The following is a 22,189-nucleotide window of genomic DNA, read 5'->3' on the forward strand; positions in this document are numbered from 1 at the left end:
GTATGTTTGGTGTCAAAATACAGAATGGTCAAAAAATAGAAGGGAGTAGGAAGTGACAAATTAAAAGCCTTGTTAAACAGATAAGGAGAATGGAAAAATGAAAAAGTATGTGGTGACAGGAAAGATTGACTGGACTTGGTTACATTTATAGATGAAAATGGAGTAAGAGACAACTTAGTATAAAAGCCTAGCACTCTGTGTATTGATATTAATTCTATCTCTACCCATATAGGGAATCAATAAGTTAAAATAATTTCTCTAAAGCTGCTCTCAGAAAAAGTGCTACTATATTTATTTTTAATTAAACTCTAAGTATCTATGAATGGCATCACCAAGGAATTATTTTTAGTTAATATAACTCTCAAGTGTCTCTAGAAGAGCCTAAGTAAATAGGACCACTTTTTTGCCCACAGTAGCACATATTAACATAACCATAAGATTTAGGATCCTAAAGCCTTGAAGAATAACATGAGAGGAAGAATGAAGGTTTACTTTAAAATTCCATGAACTTTTGTGAGTGCAAGAGCTGAAAAAGGTAAGCAATGAGGGAAAAATTAGAAGGAAAGTGGGGAACAGAGAAAATCAGGTCAGAGTTTGGCACAAGTATCACTTGACTTCGATTCTTTCATCAGCAATCTAAAAGAAAATGTTTTTGATGAAATTGTTAAATTGAGAAGAAAAGACAAAGGCATTATATCTTTGTAATAATAGAAACGGCTATATATTAACTCATCTCTGTTTACTCACGTACCTGTGTAGTTATTGAAAGGGCAAGAAAACTGCACTTTTCACATTTTGAATATCACCTGACTCCTTGGTAAGCAATTAAACAGCCCTGAACCTTACCCAGGATAAATAATGTGATTATTTGTGTTTACATATTTTTCACTGGAAGTGAAAATAAGAAAAAGTTGAAAGTCGAAAGAGAAGGCTAATTCAAATATTGAGAAACGATGAGTAGGATGTAGATAGGGAATCCATCCTTGAGAAGAGGGGATTTGAGGGCCACTGGAGGAAGGCTACCCAATATGAATGCAGGCTGTTACATTCTGACTTCTAAACACTGTTGGCCACAAACTAGTTTGTGTATATAACTGTGTATAAAACTGACTCTGTGGGGTAAAAACTATGTGAAACGGGATGGCTCTGTAATAACTGACAAGTGAAAAGGAAAGAAATGAACCACCTCAATCTTTAAGACCACACTTACAAACAGAAAGCAAGCACCAATCATGGCTGCTTTGACTGTCACATCGAGGTCCGCAGGAACGTGAATCCCAAAGTTGTCAGCATTGGTGAAAACATCGTTCACAAAGCCTGACCAGTACTTGGAAATCTTTCCAATTGTAAGCTTTTCATTAATGGTCTTCACCTTTGAAAAGAAAATAAGAGGCTGTAAATTTGAAGGTGAAACCTATGATTTTACATTTTTCCATGTTTACTTCATGAGATATAAGAATAATTTTATTCATCATCTTTAAATGACAATTCAATGGCACTCATTCCTTTATATAATCTTAGGTTTGTAAATTTAACTTTCCAGTTTGTTATTCAGGAATTTTGTTTTTCTGACATTTTTTTTAACCATCATAATCTTTTTTTCTCCTTTCTGTATGCGGATTGAGAATTTAACTGCAATAAGTAATTAAGGCCAGACTGCCACAAGATGGCAGCAGGTACATAGTTTAAATTACATAGTCTAACCATGATGATAATCCTTCTACCTGAGGTCCATATTTTAAATCTGAATTCTTCATGCAAAAAAAAAAAAAAGAAAAGAAAAGAAACAAAGAAAGAATATTTTTGAGAAAGATTTTAGAGGAAATTTTTTAGATAAAATTAATTTCCAAGTATAATTTATTTTTTTATTGGTAAGATTTTATAATTACTGATTTGCTTAAATATTATCAGTTCACTTCAGTCACTCAGTTGTGTCTGACTCTTTGTGACCCCATGGACTGCAGCATGCCAGCCCTCCCTGTCCATCACCAACTCCCAGAGTTTACTCAAACTCACGTCCATTGAGTCAGTGATGCCATCCAACCATCTCCTCCTCTGTCATCCCCTTCTCCTCCTGCCTTCAATCTTTCCCAGCATCAGGGTCTTTTCCAGTGAGTCAGCTCTTCGCATCAGGTGGCCAAAGTATTGGAGTTTCAGCTTCAGCATAAGTTCTTCCAGCGAATATTCAGGACTGATTTCCTTTAGGATAGACTGGTTGGATCTCCTTGCAGTCCAAGAGATTCTCAAGAGTCTTCTCCAACACCACAGTTCAAAAGCATCAATTCTTTGGTGCTCAGCTTTCTTTATAGTCCAACTGTCACATCCATACATGACTACTGGAAAAGCCATAGCTTTGACTAGATGGACCTTTTTTGGCCAAGTAATGTCTGCTTTTTAATATGCTGTCTAGGTTGGTAATAAATTTTATTTCCAAGGAGCAAGTGTCTTTTAATTTCATGGCTGCAATCACCATCTGCGGGGATTTTGGAGCCCCCAAAAATAAAATCTTCCACTGTTTCCACTGTTTCCCCATCTATTTGCCATGAAGTGATGGGACCAGATGCCATGATCTTAGTTTTCTGAATGTTGAGTTTTAAGCCAACTTTTTCACTCTCCTCTTTCACTTTCATTAAGAGGCTCTTTAGTTCTTCTTCACTTTCTGCCATAAGGGTGGTGTCATCTGTGTATCTGAGGTTATTGATATTTTTCCCAGCAATCTAGATTCCAGCTTGTGCTTCATCCATTCCAGCATTTCTCATGAGGTACTCTGCATATAAGTTAAATAAGCAGGGTGACAATATATAGCCTTGATATGCTCCTTTCCTGATTTGGAACAAGTCTGTGGTTCCATTTTCAGTTCTAACTGTTGTTTCTTGACCTGCACACAGATTACTCAGGAAGCAGGTCAGGTGGCCTGGTATTCCCATCTCTTGAAGATATTACAAGTCATTGCTTAATTTCATTTTTGTGTTATACTCAGACATTTACAAGGTCATTCCTTTATAACTAACCTAAGTCCTATTTTTCATTTGAAAAACTTCTCTGGGCTAATGTACCACATAAATTCAGACTAATAATTTCACATGAAAAAGTCTATAGTTCTTTTCAACTAGAAGGAATCTAGAATTAAACTATCCACTATTCATTTGCTTGCCCTGTTTCTCATTCAAAGGCTTAAAGTGATATAAACTTTCACTTTCTGTGTGGAAGTAGAAGATAGAAAATAAAGGAAGTTACTTAGGTCATCTCTATACCATAAATGGGATTTATGGTGGCTTACTGGTAAAGAATCCACCTGCCAATGCAGGAGATGTGGTTTGATCCCTGGGTCAGGAAGATCCACTGGAAAAGGAAATGGTAACCCACTCCAGTATTCTTGAGTGGAGAATCCCATGGATAGAGGAGCCTGACAAGCTACAGTCAATGGGTTTGCCAAAGAGTAGGACATGACTTAGCCACTAAAAAACAATACCATAAATATTAAAACTCTTAGTTCAGTTCAGTTCAGTTCAGTCGCTCAGTCGTGTTTGACTCTTTGCAACCCCATGAACTGCAGCACACCAGGCCTCTCTGTCCATCACCAACTCCCAGAGTTCACCCAGACTCAGGTCCATCGAGTCGGTGATGCCATCAGCCATCTCATCCTCTATAGTCCCCTTCTCCTCCTGCCCCCATTCCCTCCAAGCATCAGAGTCTTTTCCAATAAGTCAACTCTTCGTATGCGGTGGCCAAAGTACTGGAGTTTCAGCTTTAGCATCGTTCAGCTTTAGCATCATTCCTTCCAAAGAACACCCAGGGCTGATCTCCTTTAGAATGGACTGGTTGGGTCTCCTTGCAGTCCAAGGGACTCTCAAGAGTCTTCTCCAACACCACAGTTCAAAAGCATCAATTCTTTGGCGCTCAGCTTTCTTCACAGTGCAACTCTCACATCCATACATGACCACTGGAAAAACCATAGCCTTGACTAGACAGACCTTGGTTGGCAAAGTAATGTCTCTGCTTTTTAATATGCTATCTAGGTTGGTCATAACTTTCCTTCCAAGGAGTAAGCATCTTTTAATTTCATGGCTGCAGTCACTATCTGCAGTGATTTTGGATCCCCAAAAAATAAAGTCTGCCACTGTTTCCACTGTTTCCCCATCTATTTCCCATGAAGTGATGGGACCAGATGCCATGATCTTAGTTTTCTGAATATTGAGCATTAAGCCAACTTTTTCACTCTCCACTTTCACTTTCATCAAGAGGCTTTTTAGTTCCTCTTCACTTTCTGCCATAAGGATGGTGTAATCTGCATATCTGAGGTTATTGATATTTCTCCCAGCAATCTTGATTCCAGCTTGTGCTTCTACCAGCCAAGCGTTTGTCATGATGTACTCTGCATAGAAGTTAAATAAGCAGGATGACAATATACAGCCTTGACGTACTCCTTTTCCTATTTGGAACCAGTCTGTTGTTCCATGTCCAGTGCTAACTGTTGCTTCCTGACCTGTATATAGGTTTCCCAAGAGGCAGGTCAGGTGGTCTGGTATTCCCATCTCTTGAAGAATTTTCCACAGTTTATTGTGATCTACACAGTCAAAGGCTTTGACTGAGTCAATAAAGAAGAAATAGATGTTTTTCTGGAACTCTCTTGCTTTTTCAATGATCCAGCGGATGTTGGCAATTTGATCTCTAGTTCCTCTGCCTTTTGTAAAACCAGCTTGAACATCTGGAAGTTCATGGTTCACGTACTGCTGAAGCCTGGCTTGGAGAATTTTGAGCAGTACTTTACTAGCATGTGAGATGAGTGCAATTCTGCAGTAGTTTGAGCATTCTTTGGCATTGCCTTTCTTTGGAATTGGAATGAAAACTGACCTTTTCCAGTCCTGTGGCCACTGCTGAGTTTTCCAAATTTGCTGGCATATTGAGTGCAGCACTTTCACAGCATCATCTTTCAGGATTTGAAATAGCTCAACTGGAATTCCATCACCTCCACTAGCTTTGTTCGTAGTGATGCTTTCTAAGACCCACTTGACTTCACATTCTAGGATGTCTGGCTCTAGGTGAGTGATCACACCATCGTGATTATCTGGGTCATGAAGATCTTTTTTGTACAGTTCTTCTGTGTATTCTTGCCACGTCTTCTTAATATCTTCTGCTTCTGTTAGGTCCATACCATTTCTGTCCTTTATTGAGCCCATTTTAGCATGAAATGTTCCCTTGGTATCTCTAATTTTCTTGAAGAGATCTCTAGTCTTTCCCATTTTGTTGTTTTCCTCTATTTCTTTGCATTGATCACTGAGGAAGGCTTTTTTTTTTTTTTCTTCTTGCTATTCTTTGGAGCTCTGCATTCAGATGCTTATATCTTTCCTTTTCTCCTTTGCTTTTCACCTCTCTTCTTTTCACAGCTATTTGTAAGTCCTGCTCAGACAGCCATTTTGCTTTTTTGCATTTCTTTTCCATGGGGATGGTCTTGATCCCTGTCTCCTGCACAATGTCACAAACCTCAGTCCATAGTTCATCAGGCACTCTATCTATCAGATCTAGTCCCTTAAATCTATTTCTCACTTCCACTGTATAATATTTTGCTCAAATTCACATCCATTGAGTTGGTGATGCTGTCTAACCATCTCATTCTCTGCTGCCCTCTTTTCCTTTTCCTTAACAGTTTTTCCTAGAAATAAATCTTAGAGGAAATAGTCTAAAGTATGTATTTCTTTTTTGTTTATTCACTCTATTCATTCATGTGTATCTCACATAGGACATTAAGTTTACAGGATTTCAGGGCACATGACTCACCTAGAATACAATGTACATTTTACAAAATGGGCTGTCATAACTCCAAAAATTCTTGGCATAACTTTCCTAAGAGTATAGAATAAAAATAAGCCTTATAATTGAGGAGTACATACCTTAGACTATTTCCTCTAAGATTTATTTCTAGGCAAAACTGTTAAGGAAAAGGAAAAGAGGGCAGCAGAAAATGAGATGGTTAGATAGCATCACCAACTCAATGGATGTGAATTTGAACAAACTCTGGGAGATCGTGAAGGATACAGAAGGCTGGCATGCTGCAGTCCATGGGGTCGCAAAGCATTGGACACCACCTAGCAACTGAACAAAGCTGTTAAGATAGTTCATATTACACATTGAGTTTGCAAGTACTTACTGCTTTCTGATTTACACACATATGTTTATATGGAAATAGATTGTTACACAAAAAGAAGTTAGCAAGTCTTACTTACATAGCTTTTAAATTAATGATATTTTAATGGAGTATGCTCTTGAGATCAGATTTGGAATATGTTACCACCAGGGATATAGGAAAGAAGATGTGATTTCAGTGATTCTAAACTAAATATATTTGCTTTATACCATAGGTGCTATAATTCCACACACATCAAATTTTTGTAGTATGTTCTAAAAAAAATTCTTGAACTTATGTCTCTGGAATTATGAGTTATTATGGGCATGCACAATATTACTTATTCCATTATTTCACAAATATATTATTTTCTGAATTTATTTCAGAAATATTTCATGATTTGAACATTTAAAAAATTGAATTATGTTGCAAAAAATCAGGACCTAAGTGAAACAGTCCTTCATTTGTCAATCGTACCTCAAAATCCACATCGCCAAAACAGCCACATGTTGCACCAGGACCAACAATTTTCAAAATATCTTCTTTGTTTGCATTTTGGATTGTGAATTTAGGCAGAAAGGGGTCCCACTTCTGTGCAACATAACCAACTATAGAACCAGGAGGGGCTTGGATTTCTAACTGTAGGAAGAGATAATAATAAAATAAGATTTCCTAAGGTTATTGTATTTTAATTTTACTACAATGTCTGCTTACTTCTAAACAGTATATAAAAGATTCTAAATATCTGCTTCTATGCTATACTGGATTTTTAAAATAATTTTTAGAAACAAAGAAATTCACTGTATAGATTCCTCATGATCCACTAAAAGTCCATGTCTTTGATCTTCATTCCCTAAGGAAAACCTACCCCAGGCCTGTCTTCTGACCCTGGGATACTGGCTTCTTTGCCATGTCTGTTCCAAGTACAATAGTTGGACAAGCATTGAAGTTGTTTCCTTTAATGTACTTCATATTTATCCCCTCTTGGTTGTTGTCACAACACACATCTATTTTTAAGCCTCACGTCTTGATTCTTATAATTTTTTTTTCCTCTTTGATTTATCAACTTCAGCTTCTCTGTGCTAACAAATGCTTCTTGCAGAGTTACAGTTGTTACACACCAATGTGATTTCTGTTTCATTTTGTCCAAAGCATTAAAAGAATATCATTTGCATTTTCAGAGCTGACTAGTATTTTGCTCCATTATCATTCATCCCCCTAATTTCTTAATTGTCCATAATACTGTATTTCAACATATTTATTTAGCCAATTCAAATACTTTGTATTAATAAAATAAGCTGGAGTGGGTGAAAATGATGAATATTGTTTGCTTTTAAACCAAGCCAACTCTCCATCATCTGATCTCTCTTTGTCTTTTCTTGTTAAATTCATAGTTTTATGTGCATGTCTGTAGTGTTTTTGGATAGATAAAGGTATTCTCAACAAGACTTCTTAGAATTACATAGATTTGTTCTAGGATCACTTCTAAAGTAATTGATTTGATTTCAACCAAATTAAAAATATACTAATCAGTATTAGGATGCATCCTATGTTTAATTTATGTGACATGGGGTTCAGTTCAGTTCAGTTCAGTCACTCAGTCGTGTCCGACTCTTTGCGACTCCATGAATCACACCACACCAGGCCTCCCTGTCCATCACCAACTCCCGGAGTTCACTCAAACCGACATCCATCGAGTTGGTGATGCCATCCAGCCATCTCATCCTCTGTCGTCGACATGGGGTTACTTTGAAATAAAATATTAACTGTCAGAAATGTTATAATGGGTGCATATTCTGGGTTATACTGACTTTAGCATCTTGGGGCATATTAGATATTGAATATCCCCAGTAAAAGGATGAAAATTCTTGGGCTGCAAGAATTTGAGTACCTTAGCAATCCTATCACTTGACCAGATAATTGCCTATAAAGAGTTGCAGAATTAGCTTCAACATATATTGTTAGAAACTTCTCTACTTAAGGAGAGTTCTGTATTAATATTTACTTCCCATTGTGCTAAGTACAATATTTATACATAGGTCCTCAATAAAGAAACTTGGGTTTGAAAAAAGATACCTGGATCAAATCCCTCTTATGATATATTCTAGACGTGTGATCACAGGTGAGGCCCCTCTAAGCCTCAGTTTCCTCTATTGCAAAATGTAGAGAGTAAAATCTATTTCTTCTCACTTAGAGGTTCCTGATATCAAAGAGATCAAAGTAAGTATATATTCCACATAAACTTAACTGCATCATGTCCATGAAAGTTATTACTATAGATTTACTAAAAGGTGATAAAAATCTATTATATATTAAAATATAATAATCAAATGATTCCCTCTAGAAGAATAACACACTCTTTGCTGAACCTTGAAGTTTATCATAAATGGGTAAATGGAACATGAGATACTGTTCTAAAAATAATACTGACCCAGGAGATTCCTTTAGGAGAGTTTAGTATCACTCAGCACTCCCTGAACTTTGTACCAATGAGAAGATGAAGAGTAGATCTGCTTAATGGTGGAACTTACAGATATTACCTAGCTAATACAGAGATTCAGGAGGATGTGTCTCATTTACATGATGCATGAGCTGTCTTTCCAAGTTACCACCACGGAAGCCACTATAGTTTTTCATTGGAAATGAAAAAAAAAATATTAGTGAATCACCAAATCCTTAAGCTGTTCTGATCTTAAAGGAGCAACATTCTAATTCAACAATTGAAAGGTTAATGACCTTGTATCGCCAGCTGCATGTCATTTATTAAAGAAATAATTGCTAACCTTTCCAATTGTGGAAAATAAAAGCACACCCAGGTCAGTGACTAACCTCTTGTAGGTAGCAAGGGCACCAGCAGCTGTTACACCTCAAGGGCCTGTTGACTGTAATCACCTCTTGACCTGAGTTATCGGTGATCTTCAGAACGCATGATCGCAGAGTGGAACAAAAAGTACGGTTGAAGCAGATGCTTTCCTCCACTGCAAAGTATATTCTTTGTCCCAAGCTGTTTTTAATCTCATATTTGTTGGCGGTCTCAGTGCCCAGTATCACTAATGGAGCAAAAAAAAAAAAAAAATTATCAAAATCATGCTACTGCTTAGTATCAAACCTTTATATGAGTAAAAATAGTAGTGTTATTAGAAGAAAGCAGCATGACTGATTAGTTATTAAGTACATGGTATCTTCTTCAGACAAATCTATTTCTGTACTCTAAATTTTGAGGATTTAGCCATAGAAATCAAAGCAGACTCTGTGAAAAGAGCTGTGCAATTGATAAATTTTGATTCCAGTTATATGACTTATTTGGACACTTGTAGTACTTTACAACTAGGGAAGCAATGCTCTAAAGAAGGATCATACTCAAATTATTCTGTCATTGTTATGGAATTTACTGGGACAACTCACAGTGAAACTAATGATTCTATCTAAAAATCTATTTGGTACTATATCTATGAACTGGACATGGAACAACAGACTGCTTCCAAATAGGAAAAGGAGTACGTCAAGGCTGTATATTGTCACCCTGCTTATTTAACTTATATGCAGAGTACATCATGAGAAACGCTGGACTGGAAGAAGCACAAGCTTGAATCAAGATTACTGGGAGAAATATCAATAACCTCAGATATGCAGATAACACCACCCTTATGGCAGAAAGTGAAGAGGAACTAAAAAGCCTCTTGATGAAAATGAAAGTGGAGAGTGGAAAAGTTGGCTTAAAGCTCAACATTCAGAAAACGAAGATCATGGCATCTGGTCCCATCACTTCATGGGAAATAGATGGGGAAACAGTAGAAACAGTGTCAGACTTTATTTTTCTGGGCTCCAAAATCACTGCAGATGGTGACTGCAGCCATGAAATTAAAGGACGCTTACTCCTTGGAAGAAAAGTTATGACCAACCCAGATGGCATATTGAAAAGCAGAGACATCACTTTGCCAACAAAGGTCTGTCTAGTCAAGGCTATGGTTTTTTCCTGTGGTCGTGTATGGATGTGAGAGTTGGACTGTGAAGAAGGCTGAGCGCCGAAGAACTGATGCTTTTGAAATTTGGTATTGGAGAAGACTCTCGAGAGTCCCTTGGACTGCAAGGAGATCTAACCAGTCCATTCTGAAGGAGATCAGCCCTGGGATGTCTTTGGCAGGAATGATGCTAAAGCTGAAACTCCAGTACTTTGGCCACCTCATGTGAAGAGTTGACTCATTGGAAAAGACTCTGATGCTGGGAGGGATTAGGGGCAGGAGGAGAAGGGGACGACAGAGGATAAGATGGCTGGATGGCATCCCTGACTCGATGGACTTGAGTCTGAGTAAACTCCGGGAGTTGGTGATGGACAGGGAGGCCTGGTGTGCTGTGATTCATGGGGTCGCAAAGAGTCAGACACGACTGATTGACTGAACTGAACTGAACTACAGCTTCATGCTATCTATTTATTTCAATTTTGACATACTTTAGGTGTTATCTAGAATATTAAGGACAAACATACTCAAGTAATTTGTGTATTCAGCATTATAAATTTGTGCCCTGTTAAATGACTTGGTTTTTGATGAATCACTGACAGTATGATAAAACAGTAGAACTTTATTTTGATGTTTTTTTGTTGGTCTCAGCCTCAATTTCCATGTCTGAAATTGTTAAGAAAATTTAAATTATTAGCAGCCATGGAAATGACCAAGTAGCTTTTATTACTTCAAGATTAAAAATAATATTACATTCCTAATGACAATATCATCAAAGATTTGGGGAGTTTTATGCTTTTAGGCTTATGTATATCAGACTAATAATTTTACTTTCAGTGGGAGAGAGGTCCAACAGGGAGGGGACATATGTATACCTATGGCTGATTCATGTTGGTGTTTGACAAAAAACAACACAATTCTGTAAAGCAATTATCCTTCAATTAAAAAATAAATTAAAAAACCCTTCCCAGAAAAAAAAATAGACCTAGTGCTCTTTTTTATTTAATTCTCTCCTAAACATTTAACTTTATAAAATACTTTAATAATTTTAATAATTTAACAATTTTAATAATTACAGAATGTACTTACTTCCAAGAAGCTCCACCTGCTGGTGTATAATTATCAGGTCTAACTGTTAAAAGATGACATGAAGGAAATACAAAGTATTACATCACAGGTCTTTGAAAACCTTTGCAGCTATTACTATTAACCTGTTTACTGGACTCATGAAATTAGGTGTTTTTCATGTTCTCTGTGTGGAAAATGGTAGAAAACAACTCACATTTTATAATGAAGGAAAAAAATAAAAAAAGCTAACATGGTTTTTACTCAAGTAAAAATTACAAGAACCTTGAAAATTTCAAAGCAAAATTGCTCTGAATAAGAATAGGAACTGTGGTTAGCTCTGTGTTTTTCCTGTGGTGATAAGATAGCTCTTGGAAATTATACCAATACCCTTGAGAATATTTTTAAACAGTCTCTGAATAAGAATGCCTATGAGGTTTTAAACTTCTTTCTCACTCTCTCTTTAAAAGAAATGAACGAAGAGGATACAAACAGTAATGATCTGCATGCTTGGCCTCTCCTCTCAGCCCTAACTACTTCACTCTGTCAGGTGGTAACTCATTCCTGATTGTGATGAAAAGTCTGTTAAAGCTGAGAAAGGCAATTCTTTAATTTCTTTCTTCAGTCACACTTTTCTTTGAACTAAGGGAAAAAAATCCATAAATCCTGTCAACAAAATACCAGTTTAAGCAGAAAAGAGTTAGCTTCTAAATGAATGACACATTAAAACTTGCCTATGCAATTAGAAATGAAGTTAATTTACAGAGATAAATTAGTCACAGGTAGCTGAGATGTGACTGTGTTAAACAGAATATAATACAAATGGGTTTTTTTAAGGAAATATTTAAAATATGTTCTTAGAATGAATTTTATCTGTGTATATTTTAATTTTCATATGCAGCATTTAAAGATTCACTAAGATAAAATCATGAGCACTGAATACAGTACTGATTATTGCCTTTTTGAATGCTTAATTTTCTATTTTGCCTTAAAATTTTCACTTTATTCTCTTTTCACATTAACAAACTCACTGATAACTTTCAAATAAATGTAGTAATTGTTAACATTTGGAATTGATTGGGCAATCACAAACCCTGAAAATATGAAATTATCTTATTTCCTTTATTCTTCTTGTATATCCTGAGGTAGAGGTAAAAGCTAGTATCATTTCTTCTTATTACTGATAAGAGTGTACATATGCCCTCCTCTCCAAGATTCACAGATATATTTTTTACAAAAATAATTTATGATATAAGATATTCTAGAACATATTTAAACAACTACGACTAAATCTTTAAGAAATCGGAATTGGTCTTTGTTATGTAGTGTTGTTAGTTCTGTTTTCCTCTTTTGAGGGAAAAGGAGGGTTGACAGAAGAGAAGGGGCACACATGATTATTTAGCAGTGCATCTATGGAGGCTCAGATGGTAAAGTATCTGCCTTCAAGGAGGGACACCCAGGTTTGATCCCTGGGTGGGGATGATCCCCTGGAGAAGGAATGGCTACCCACTTCAGTATTCTTACCTGGAGAATTCCATGGACTGTAGCCTGGTGGGCTATAGTTCATGGGGTGTTGAAGAGTTGGACACGACAGAGTGACTAGCACTTTCTTTCCCCCCAGTGTGTAGGCATAACTTAGAGATGGAGAAGAAGTTTTGGGGTGTGAAAGTAAGGTTTGAGTTTAGGAACTTTGACTATTTATGTCATGGATCAAGTTTCAGCCCTGAACTTTAGAGACTATTGGCTGAAAAGGATAAATGTGCATCTCTAACATCTAATAATAGTGGTTGTTTATTTAATGACCACCTTGAGGTAGTCACTGTGCTAGATATTTGACATAGTGTCTGATTTAGTCCTCACACACATCAGAGAACAGGATATCATTACATGTAACATGTAATGTACATGTAACATGTGAGGAAACAATCCCAGAGAAAGAAAGTGGTTTTGCTCAAGATCATAGAGCTTGTAAGTGGTTAGGCTGGGATATGAACCCAGGCAGTGATACCATGGATTTCAACTTGCTCTCTACTCTGCTGTACCAGCATAACTTAACTAATCTTAGGAACTGGGAGAAACAATTCTTAAGTGACACTGTGGAACTTCTGAGTACCTTTCCTCCCTATTTACTCTTATACTCACCCATCGTCTCTAATAACCTCGAATGTGGCCAAACCTGTGGACAAACCTCCTGGATATGAGGGTCCTGGTTTTGGTTGTTCTTCTAGTTTCCTTTAAGTAGCCCTGGGCCACTTATAAACTGTGGTCCAAAAGAGCCTTTTCATCTTTTGCTATTAATTGATGGACCAGGAATAGTTGGAAACTTTAAACAGATTACATCCTGTATTCAGGTGTTAGGACAAGCAGAGCACTCCTACAGTAAGAAAGCTTCAGAATGGACACCGAATGACAGCCTTGGAAATATATGAACAATCCATATGTATAATTTATCAGGCTTACAGGTATCAATGATTCAATTTAATATATGTATTGGGTTGGCCAAAAAGTTCATTTGGATTTTTCCATAAGATGTTACAGGAAAACCATAAGAAACTTTTGGTCAACCTAGTACTTCAAAATAAATGGAATCTTACATGTGCCTTTATAAATTTTAACTCAGTACTCTGATCTGTAGGTGACTAAATAAAAGTCATCCTTTGATGCTTATAGGATAAAATGTTATTGACTATTATGAATATGTTAATTTAACTTGGAATGAATATAGTTTGATCCCATCCCCTGGAGAAGGAAATGGCAACCCACTCCAATATTCTTGGCTGGAGAATTCCATGGACGGAGAAACCTGGCGGGCTACTTTCCATACAGTCACAAAGAGTCAGACATGACTGAAGTGACTCAGGACAATCTATAATACATGAACAACATACATGTATACACATACATATGTAAATATATATGTACATACAAATATTTTTATATGTATGTGTATATAAACATATACACAGACACACACATACACTTGCCACCTGGGAGTTTATTTTCAATTTGTTAGTGAAAACATGATTATCAATAGTTACTGGATAATAATGATTAAAAGAGAGTAGGTGATTTTTTAAATATTTACATTGAGATTTTAATTTGGAAGCATTTTTATTGAGTATTTTCCTGTTTGTTTATTGAAGCATGCACTATTTTCAAATATTCATAATTTTATTGTGGTTTTTAGATAAAAGCTTACAAAATTCTTCATATATGTATATATATATGTTTCTCACAAACTGGAAGTATTAAAAACTTTTTAAATGCTTATTCATCCTGTTCTGTATGCACTGCTTTAAAGCAAATGTGTTCTTTTAGTATAAAGACTATAAAATCCATTCCCTTTGAAGGAAAATACCCACCAATTTGTGAAATATTTTTGTTTTCTGAAAAAGAGTACCAAAGGTATACATTTGGAAAATTGACTTTGTTTTAGAACTGAAGCCAGTGGGCTCATATCTCTATCAAATATGAAAAAAAAGTGTGTTCATGTCAAGCATCTGGCTCTGGGTATGTCATCGTTCATGGATGGAAGAAGAATATGTGATGGCCATATGTGATCATCAAACCCCAGCCCTCTGGCACTGGTATATCACTTTTATACTTGGCGAAACCTTGTCTGACAACATTCCCAAACAGCTTGCAGCAGTTAATCAACTCTAGTCAGCTATTACAGCTGATCCTTTCTGCAGATGGAAGATGGTAGGTTAGCTTTTCCAGCTCTTTTACATATCTCCCTGAGCTCTCCAGTCTCTAAAGTACATTTGTCTGCCAGTGGGTTTCTGGAGAAGGCATCTGCAATTATAAACATTTTCCCAGGAACATATGCTGTGTGCAGCTTAAACCCTATCAGGCATAACAGAAATCTCTTGCACCTTAAGGGAATTAACACAGAGATTTGATTTTGATAAAGGAGTTAGACTTTATAGTTAGAAAGAGTGCCAAACAAGCTGAAAATTGCAGCACATGTGCTGACATCTCAATATTAGTGTATTTCTAATCGTGTGTAAGATAAATATTAAAGCATCAATAATATATACAAATATCAATTGCAACTTATATGCCATAAAATTCAGATGATATTTCTTGACTGATTTATTATAAGGCTTGAATCACTGCTTACCCTCCAATGACTAGAACAGTGACTATACTTAATATGATCTTTCAAGCAAATTGGCTCAGAGATGGCAAAAATATCAGAAGACAGTAATGCTAACTTGATAGCTTGATTTCTCTTGGATTTCCATCCACCTTTTGAGATTCAGTTGACAATGTTAAGCTCTCAACTCATTGAGAAAGTCTCTCCTGAGTACGTTGATCTTTAGCAGCCTTTCTCTTCTCTTTTATTGTTTAGTCGCTAAGCCTTGTCCAACTGTTGCGACCCCATGGACTGTAGCACAGGCAGCTCCTCTGTCTGCCTGGGATTTCCCAGGCAAGAATACTGGAGTGGGTTGCCATTTCCTTTCACAGGGGATCTTCCTGATCCAGAGATTGAACCTGTGTCTCCTGCATTGCAGGTGGATTCTTTACCCATGAGCCACCAAGGAAGCCCTCTCTTCTCTGTACACCTGCCCAAATTAAAAGTCAACACTTTTAATTGTTGACAAAATGTTTTTTCAATATTTTTTTGTCTTTGCCAAAAAGGTTGCAGAACATTTGGATGAGAGGAACTAGGTTTTATACCATTTATGTGCCTTGATTATAGCAGGTACTCAATTAATATCCTTTAATTAAATAACTGTAAGTGACTAGACATATTAGACAATTCCTCTAGGATTTAAATTTGCTGACACCTTGAGCAATGAGGAGAAGAAGGATAAGGTGCTAAACAGCTCAATCAAAAATGTTTAGTCTTCTCTCTGTGTCAGGTAAATAAGGAAAATAGAAGTGGTTATAAAACAAGGCAAAAGTTTCTTGCCAAGTAATAGAAATAAATAAAAGACAGATTGTATAATGCTTTTCTCACTTCAATAAGTTATTTGCTGAAGTTTTTAGTCTTGATTGGAGGGGAAGAAACCAAGTTTGCATTTGTCTTAAAGGGAAAAAAACTTTGCAGAAATAGAGAGAGAAAAGCACCTGGCTTAAATATTCTAGGCCAGGAGGGAGATTCCCTGGTGGAGGGGGACCCCGCTGCCATACTTGGTACCCTGGATTGGAAGGTAAGATATGAAGACCATGGTCTGGGTCTGAAGCTCCCGGAAGAAAGCCAGGCGGACCTCTGCTTCTTTGGTTCTCTGCATCTGCAAGAGAACGACAGTTCCAGACCATATGTAAATGTAGACCATTTTATTTAGTCGTCTTGTAATATTTCCTGCTGCTTAATTCACAAGGTAGAGTATCTTCCACCTAGCCTCTCGCTTCAGTGCCCCTTCCTTCATTTTCTATATTCACTGTCACCACCACTTCATCTTGAACCCAGAGAAAAAGGAATGTAGTTGTGAGAAAAAGTTGGATAATTTGGGCAAAATAAATCATTTTAGAAAATATGTTTTTTGAAAGCGAGTGAAACTTCTATTCAAAGAACTGAAAGATTATAAACTACAAATGGAAAATCAATGACTAAAGAAACTAGGTATTCTCTACTCATAAAAGGATGACCTTAGACATACGTTTTGAATCATACTTAATGATTTTTGAGTATATTCTCCTTTCTTCAAATATTATGAAATTGCCTCATAATTTCCAAGATTATTTTGTCTCTTTTCATCAGTCATTCCACTATGCATAGATTTAATTCAGTGGTTCTTATACTTTAGCCTGCAGCAGAACCACCTGGCCTGCCTCTAAGTTGTTTCAGTCATGTCTGGCTCTTTGTGACCCCATGGACTATAGACCACCAGTCTCCTCTGTCCATGGGTGTTGCCAGTTAAGAATACTGGAGTGGGTTGCCATTTCCTTCTCCAGGGGACCTTCCCAATCCAGCGATTGAACCTACGTGTCTTATGTCTTCTGCATTGGCAGATGGGTTCTTTACCTCTAGTGCAACCTGGGAAGACCAAAAACCACCTTGGAGGGCTTAGCAAAACACACATTGCTGGGCTCACTCCAGACTTTCTGATTCAGTGGATGGAGTGGGGATGGAGCTTGAGAATTTGCAGTTCTAATAAGTTCCCAGATAAACTAATGCTGTGGGACCAACAATATATACTTTGAGAACTAATGGGAATATTTGAAACTAATTTATGAGATTCTTAAGGGCAGTGTAATATTTAAATTTAGCTGTGATTTCCCAATACGCAAGCAAAATCTTTTTTGACAGTGTTAATCCCTTTGTAGCTCATCCAACATTATAAAAGATAAAATAATTAGAAAATTATAAAATGTTTGGCTTTGATTTTTCAAATAATCACCTGTTTTCTATATTATTGCCAGGTAAAATTGTTACTATTTTGATTATCTCTTAGGTAGATATCGATTAGATTGAAATTTGGAAATTTACTATTTATCCTGCATTAATCTGGAGCCCATGTGATATTATGCATATGACCTATAAGGGGTACATGCAAAATTCTTCTTTTTCATTAAAAATATACTTTATTACCTTTCTACTATTATTTTTCCCTTTTCTTCTCACATGACCACCTTTGACTATCTTCCTCATTGCTGCTGCTGCTGCTGCTGCTGCTGCTAGGTCGCTTCAGTCGTGTCCAACTCTGTGCGACCCCATAGACAGCAGCCCACCAAGCTCCTCTGTCCATGGGATTTTCCAGGCAAAAGTACTGGAGTGGGTTGCCATTTCCTTCTCCAATGCATTATAGTGAAAAGTGAAAGTGAAGTCGCTCAGTCGTGTCTGACTCTTCGAGACCCCATGGACTGCAGCCCACCAGGCTCCTCCATCCATGGGATTTTCCAGGCAAGAGTACTGGAGTGGGGTGCCATTGCCTTCTCCGTCTTCTTCATTAGATACCATTAATTTTTTCAAGACTATCTGTGTTCTCATTTCTCATCTTTATTAAGTCACATTGTCAGACATCTCACATGTGCATTCATTTCATTTACGTGTTGCTATTTTAGATTGAGTGTATGTGTAGAGCAAGGTTCATGATATGTGTTTTCAAATATCAGAGGAGCCATTATGAAGAAAAGTAACTTAGTGGATGAGATGGTCGGATGCATCATCAACACAATGAACATGAGTTTGAGCAAATTCTGGGAGATAGTGAAGGACAGGGAAGCCTGGCATGCTGCAGATCATGGGGTCGCAAAGACTCAGAAAAGACTCAGTGACTGAACAACAATGAACAACAAACTTAGACTATTTTGAAGACCTATGAATGGGAAGGACAAGGAAAACTGGCTCTGGATTAATAGGAGGAAGATATTTATGGCAGCTGCACAAAGATTTGGATAAGCATTCATTGTACTTATACTAAAATCGGAGTTACAGCTTTATAATTCACAGTAGATTTAAATGGTCTCCCTTAAGCACTGACACCCAAGTCCATGTAATTTGTGTGTGTGTCTGTTGAGGGGCAGTATTATTCTGAATCTTTTAAACCTCTAAAGAGTAAATTTGAAGAAAGGACTGATTTTCTTTTGAATAGTATTCATTCCTCTTCATTCATTGTCTCCCAAACATGTCCTGTATGAGCACTTGAGAGAGATTTAAAAAAAAAAAAAAATGGTGAACGAATATAGGCTTCAAGGTGTGGTCCTTTGGACACTAACATAAACTGTTACTAGGAACAATTGGCTCATTAAGGTCATGTGTACATTTGATGTTAATGAGGAACATTAATTGCCAGATGGTCCAATTATTTATTTAACCATAAGGTTGTGGGAGTAGACAAAATGGATCTCTAAGATTATACTAGTCTGTGACATTTAGCATTTGGACATGCTTTAGGGGTGTGACTGAATGGAAACAAACTTGTCATTTGGCCCCATGAAAATAGAGCCCCATACTGACAGTATTATAGCAATTTGCTTCCCTAAAGTCCCCCATCCTGAACTTCTCTCAGATCTGGGACAGACACAAAGGATATAGACTTCAGAATTCCTCTTGCTCTAGGGAAAGGGGCCTGAATGAGAACCTCTCCCCAAGAGTGAATAGCTGAGAAAACTGAGAGGAAGCCTATGTAACACTGTCAGATTTGGGAGAGGAGCGAATGCCACATTAGCAATAGCGCCTGGAAAATAATAAAAGGGTACACACATCCTTTCATTGGCTGTAGTGCCAAAAGCACTGTTGTTATTGACTTTCAGAGGAACAGAGACAAAATTGTGATCTGGGGAACACTAGTTTAAAATGATAAAATTCAGAATAGTGTTTCATCTCAGAGATGGAAGTATATGGCTATTGAATAGTAAGGGACCTTTATGAGCGGCCAGAAATATTTTATATCTTGATCTTGGGTAGTGGCTACACAAGCGCATCCTGATTTTAAAAATCACAGAGCTTAAGTTTGGTGCCTTTTATGCACTTAACTGTACCCATATTATCCTTCAATTGGTAAAAAAAAAAAATATGTGTAGGGATTAATTTCTAATAACTGATAAAAGCTTATTAGATTCTCTTTTGTCAATTTTACTGTTAAAAAAATTAGCAAATTACTCCAAATTTATCTTGTAAATTATTTTGCTATGACAGAATGTGGTGGGTTACTGAATGTCTAGCAACTGGTTCTACATTCCTCACATAGGTCTTTAGATTTCATGGCATTAATGTACTGCAGCCCAGATCACGTCCAAAGTCTTTACTAGGAAGTCGAGGCTCAGTCAGACACTTCTGAGAACACCATTCTGAGATCACTTGCTTGCTCTTCTGGGATTTTGGTTTACATTGGAGCAGCAGAGCCTTTGAAGATCTAAACTGAAGCTTCTGTTCAGTTTAGATCATCCTGGGAATGCCTGTTTTTCTCAAACTTTAAGTTTGAGACCAAAGTGTTCATAAATTGCTTTTGTTTTTTCTAACTAGGGGACTTCAGACCACACAAATATTCCTTCAGTTCTAATGGCATCCAAAGTCCAAACTATCCTTTGATTTAGTGGTGCTGACGGAACTGCCTGTGAAATGTGTGAAATGTTCAACTAGCCTGTATTCCCTGGGAAAATGCTATCTGCCAATACAGATTAATGGGCCAGAGAACATCATGACAGTATAAATAATGTCTTTAAATCTATTTGAATAAAACTCCACAAAAATATAATAAAGTGACTTCCCCCTGAAACAAGATTTTTAAGTTCTATAGGGTCCTCTCGCAGATATTTTACCCACTTTATCCGTTAAATATTTTGACTGGGTTGCAGAAACGGTGTTAGTTTTCTACTTAAAGTTTTACCTCTTAAGTTGAGTCTTGAGCCCTTATCATTACTGAACATCACTGCTCTTTTTGGTAGATTAATCATATTTTGATCATAATATTGCTTTCTAGTCACAAGTTTCTTCAAAGACTACGACTACCAGTTGAAGAAGAAACTCCTTTGAATTTCTATCTGGCTTTGAATTTCTATCTACGGTTTTAAAAATGTATAACCAGCTTATAAATATTTCACATCCTCTGCAACTCTTTACCGTACAGGCTACAGTTGTTGCTGTAACTCTTACTTGATAAAGTGATGAAATGTTTCGGACTGAGTCTTAGTGTCAGTCTTAAATGAAGGAAAGAACGTGCCAAGATTTTGTCTTCAAATATAAAAATGAGACACATATATTAAAATTCATGATTTTGAAGTTTCATGTCTATATTTTACAATTTGCTTGAACTTTCCCAGTGATACTCAGAGACTAGTGTATGGTGACAAAAAGTGAAAAAAAAATTACTTCCTTTGTTTCAAGTTAAAAAGCATCCTAAGTGTGTTTTGACAAAGGAAGCAAATAAGTGTACACATTTCTCTGATGTAGATCATTAATTTAATTTAGGATATTTTAAATCGGTGGACTCTGTTAATCCTATTTGTAATTAGGTTAAAAGGTTTCCACCAATTATACTGATCACAATTCTTCATGATAAAACTGTTCATTAGAGCTCAGAGTTTAATGGCTTCTTCTGATAATGGAATGAAAACACATTATAATTTCATTTTTATATCATTTCACAAGTGTTTTTAGTGAGATTGCAACTCATTACCTAAAAGCAGCATATCCCTTTTCTTCTGAGCAGTTCTTTGAGACAGCACTAATGAGATTTACATTTTCAGGGATGTGAGGAGAATTTACCAGTCCCCCCTCCCAAAGTCTTTAATTAATCTGTTTGCTTAAATTAGTTTCTGTTTAGTTTTTATGTATAATTTACCATCAAATAAATTTTCAAAGATTTTTGCTTCGTTGTTCAGAAATATTTGCTTCTAGTCCATTAAATTTACTAGGATCTCCTGAGAACACACGTTTAATTCTCTACAATAAATGCCTGTATCACATATTTTAAATAGCAGATAGGAAATTAAAAAATATTGAACTATAACACTTTTAACTTATGTATGAAAAGTTTTCTACCAATCTCTTTAAACTGGAAATATCAACTTGTGTTTCGAATTAAATATTCCTATTCTAAATTTTGCTCTGCAGCTCTTCTCATTAAGGTTTATATTTATGATAACAAAAACATTGTTTATATCTTAACTTTTGGATTCTTTTAGGTAGAGTGGGTTTGGTTTTTTTTTAAATATATTTAATGCAATATGCTCTTTGGCATTCAAAGTTAAAAACTACAAAGTTCCAAAGAACTAAATGACAGGTTTTAAAGTATCAATCTCACTGATTGTAACACCTTACAACCTATATTTTCAGTCATAAGGGAAATATTATTAGCTGTCTATATTTACTCTTACCTTTAGAGGCCATGAATATGTCTGAGTCACTTATCCAAAGGCAGCCAGGTTAAAAGAAAGGCTCTTCTTGTTGCAGCAAAGAGAAACACAGCAGGCATAGAACTTCAGAGGGTGTCTGCTTCTTGTCAGCTTACAAACACCAGAGGAAGGGAGAGCCTTGCAGCTTCCGGATGCTGTGTTTTATCATTTTGAACAACAGGAGGAGACAAAGCCATCATAAAAAGTACACACTACTCACAAACCATCATCCCACTTGGTGGCTGAAGGACCA

The 22,189-nt window shown here is 36.6% G+C and overlaps 1 protein-coding gene across 1 annotated transcript in view; it reads right to left on the minus strand.

Moving 5' to 3' along the window:
- PLSCR5 (phospholipid scramblase family member 5) overlaps positions 1 to 22,091 on the minus strand; it is a 25,586-nt gene extending 3,495 nt beyond the window's left edge. Inside the window, exons 1-6 of the mRNA XM_086316886.1 lie at positions 21,919 to 22,091; positions 16,225 to 16,388; positions 11,173 to 11,215; positions 8,954 to 9,174; positions 6,602 to 6,763; positions 1,211 to 1,372 (exon numbers count right to left, since the gene is read on the minus strand). Of these exons, the coding sequence (XP_086173012.1) occupies positions 1,211 to 1,372; positions 6,602 to 6,763; positions 8,954 to 9,174; positions 11,173 to 11,215; positions 16,225 to 16,388; positions 21,919 to 21,931 (765 nt within the window). The 5' untranslated portion in view covers positions 21,932 to 22,091. The remainder of the gene's footprint in view (positions 1 to 1,210; positions 1,373 to 6,601; positions 6,764 to 8,953; positions 9,175 to 11,172; positions 11,216 to 16,224; positions 16,389 to 21,918) is intronic.
- Positions 22,092 to 22,189: the final 98 nt, after the last annotated feature.

The sequence above is a fragment of the Bos grunniens genome, chromosome 1 (assembly GCF_055505025.1).
Source record: "Bos grunniens cultivar Pamir isolate PY7600 chromosome 1, Bosgru_T2T1.0, whole genome shotgun sequence".
NCBI lineage: Eukaryota > Metazoa > Chordata > Mammalia > Artiodactyla > Bovidae > Bos > Bos grunniens.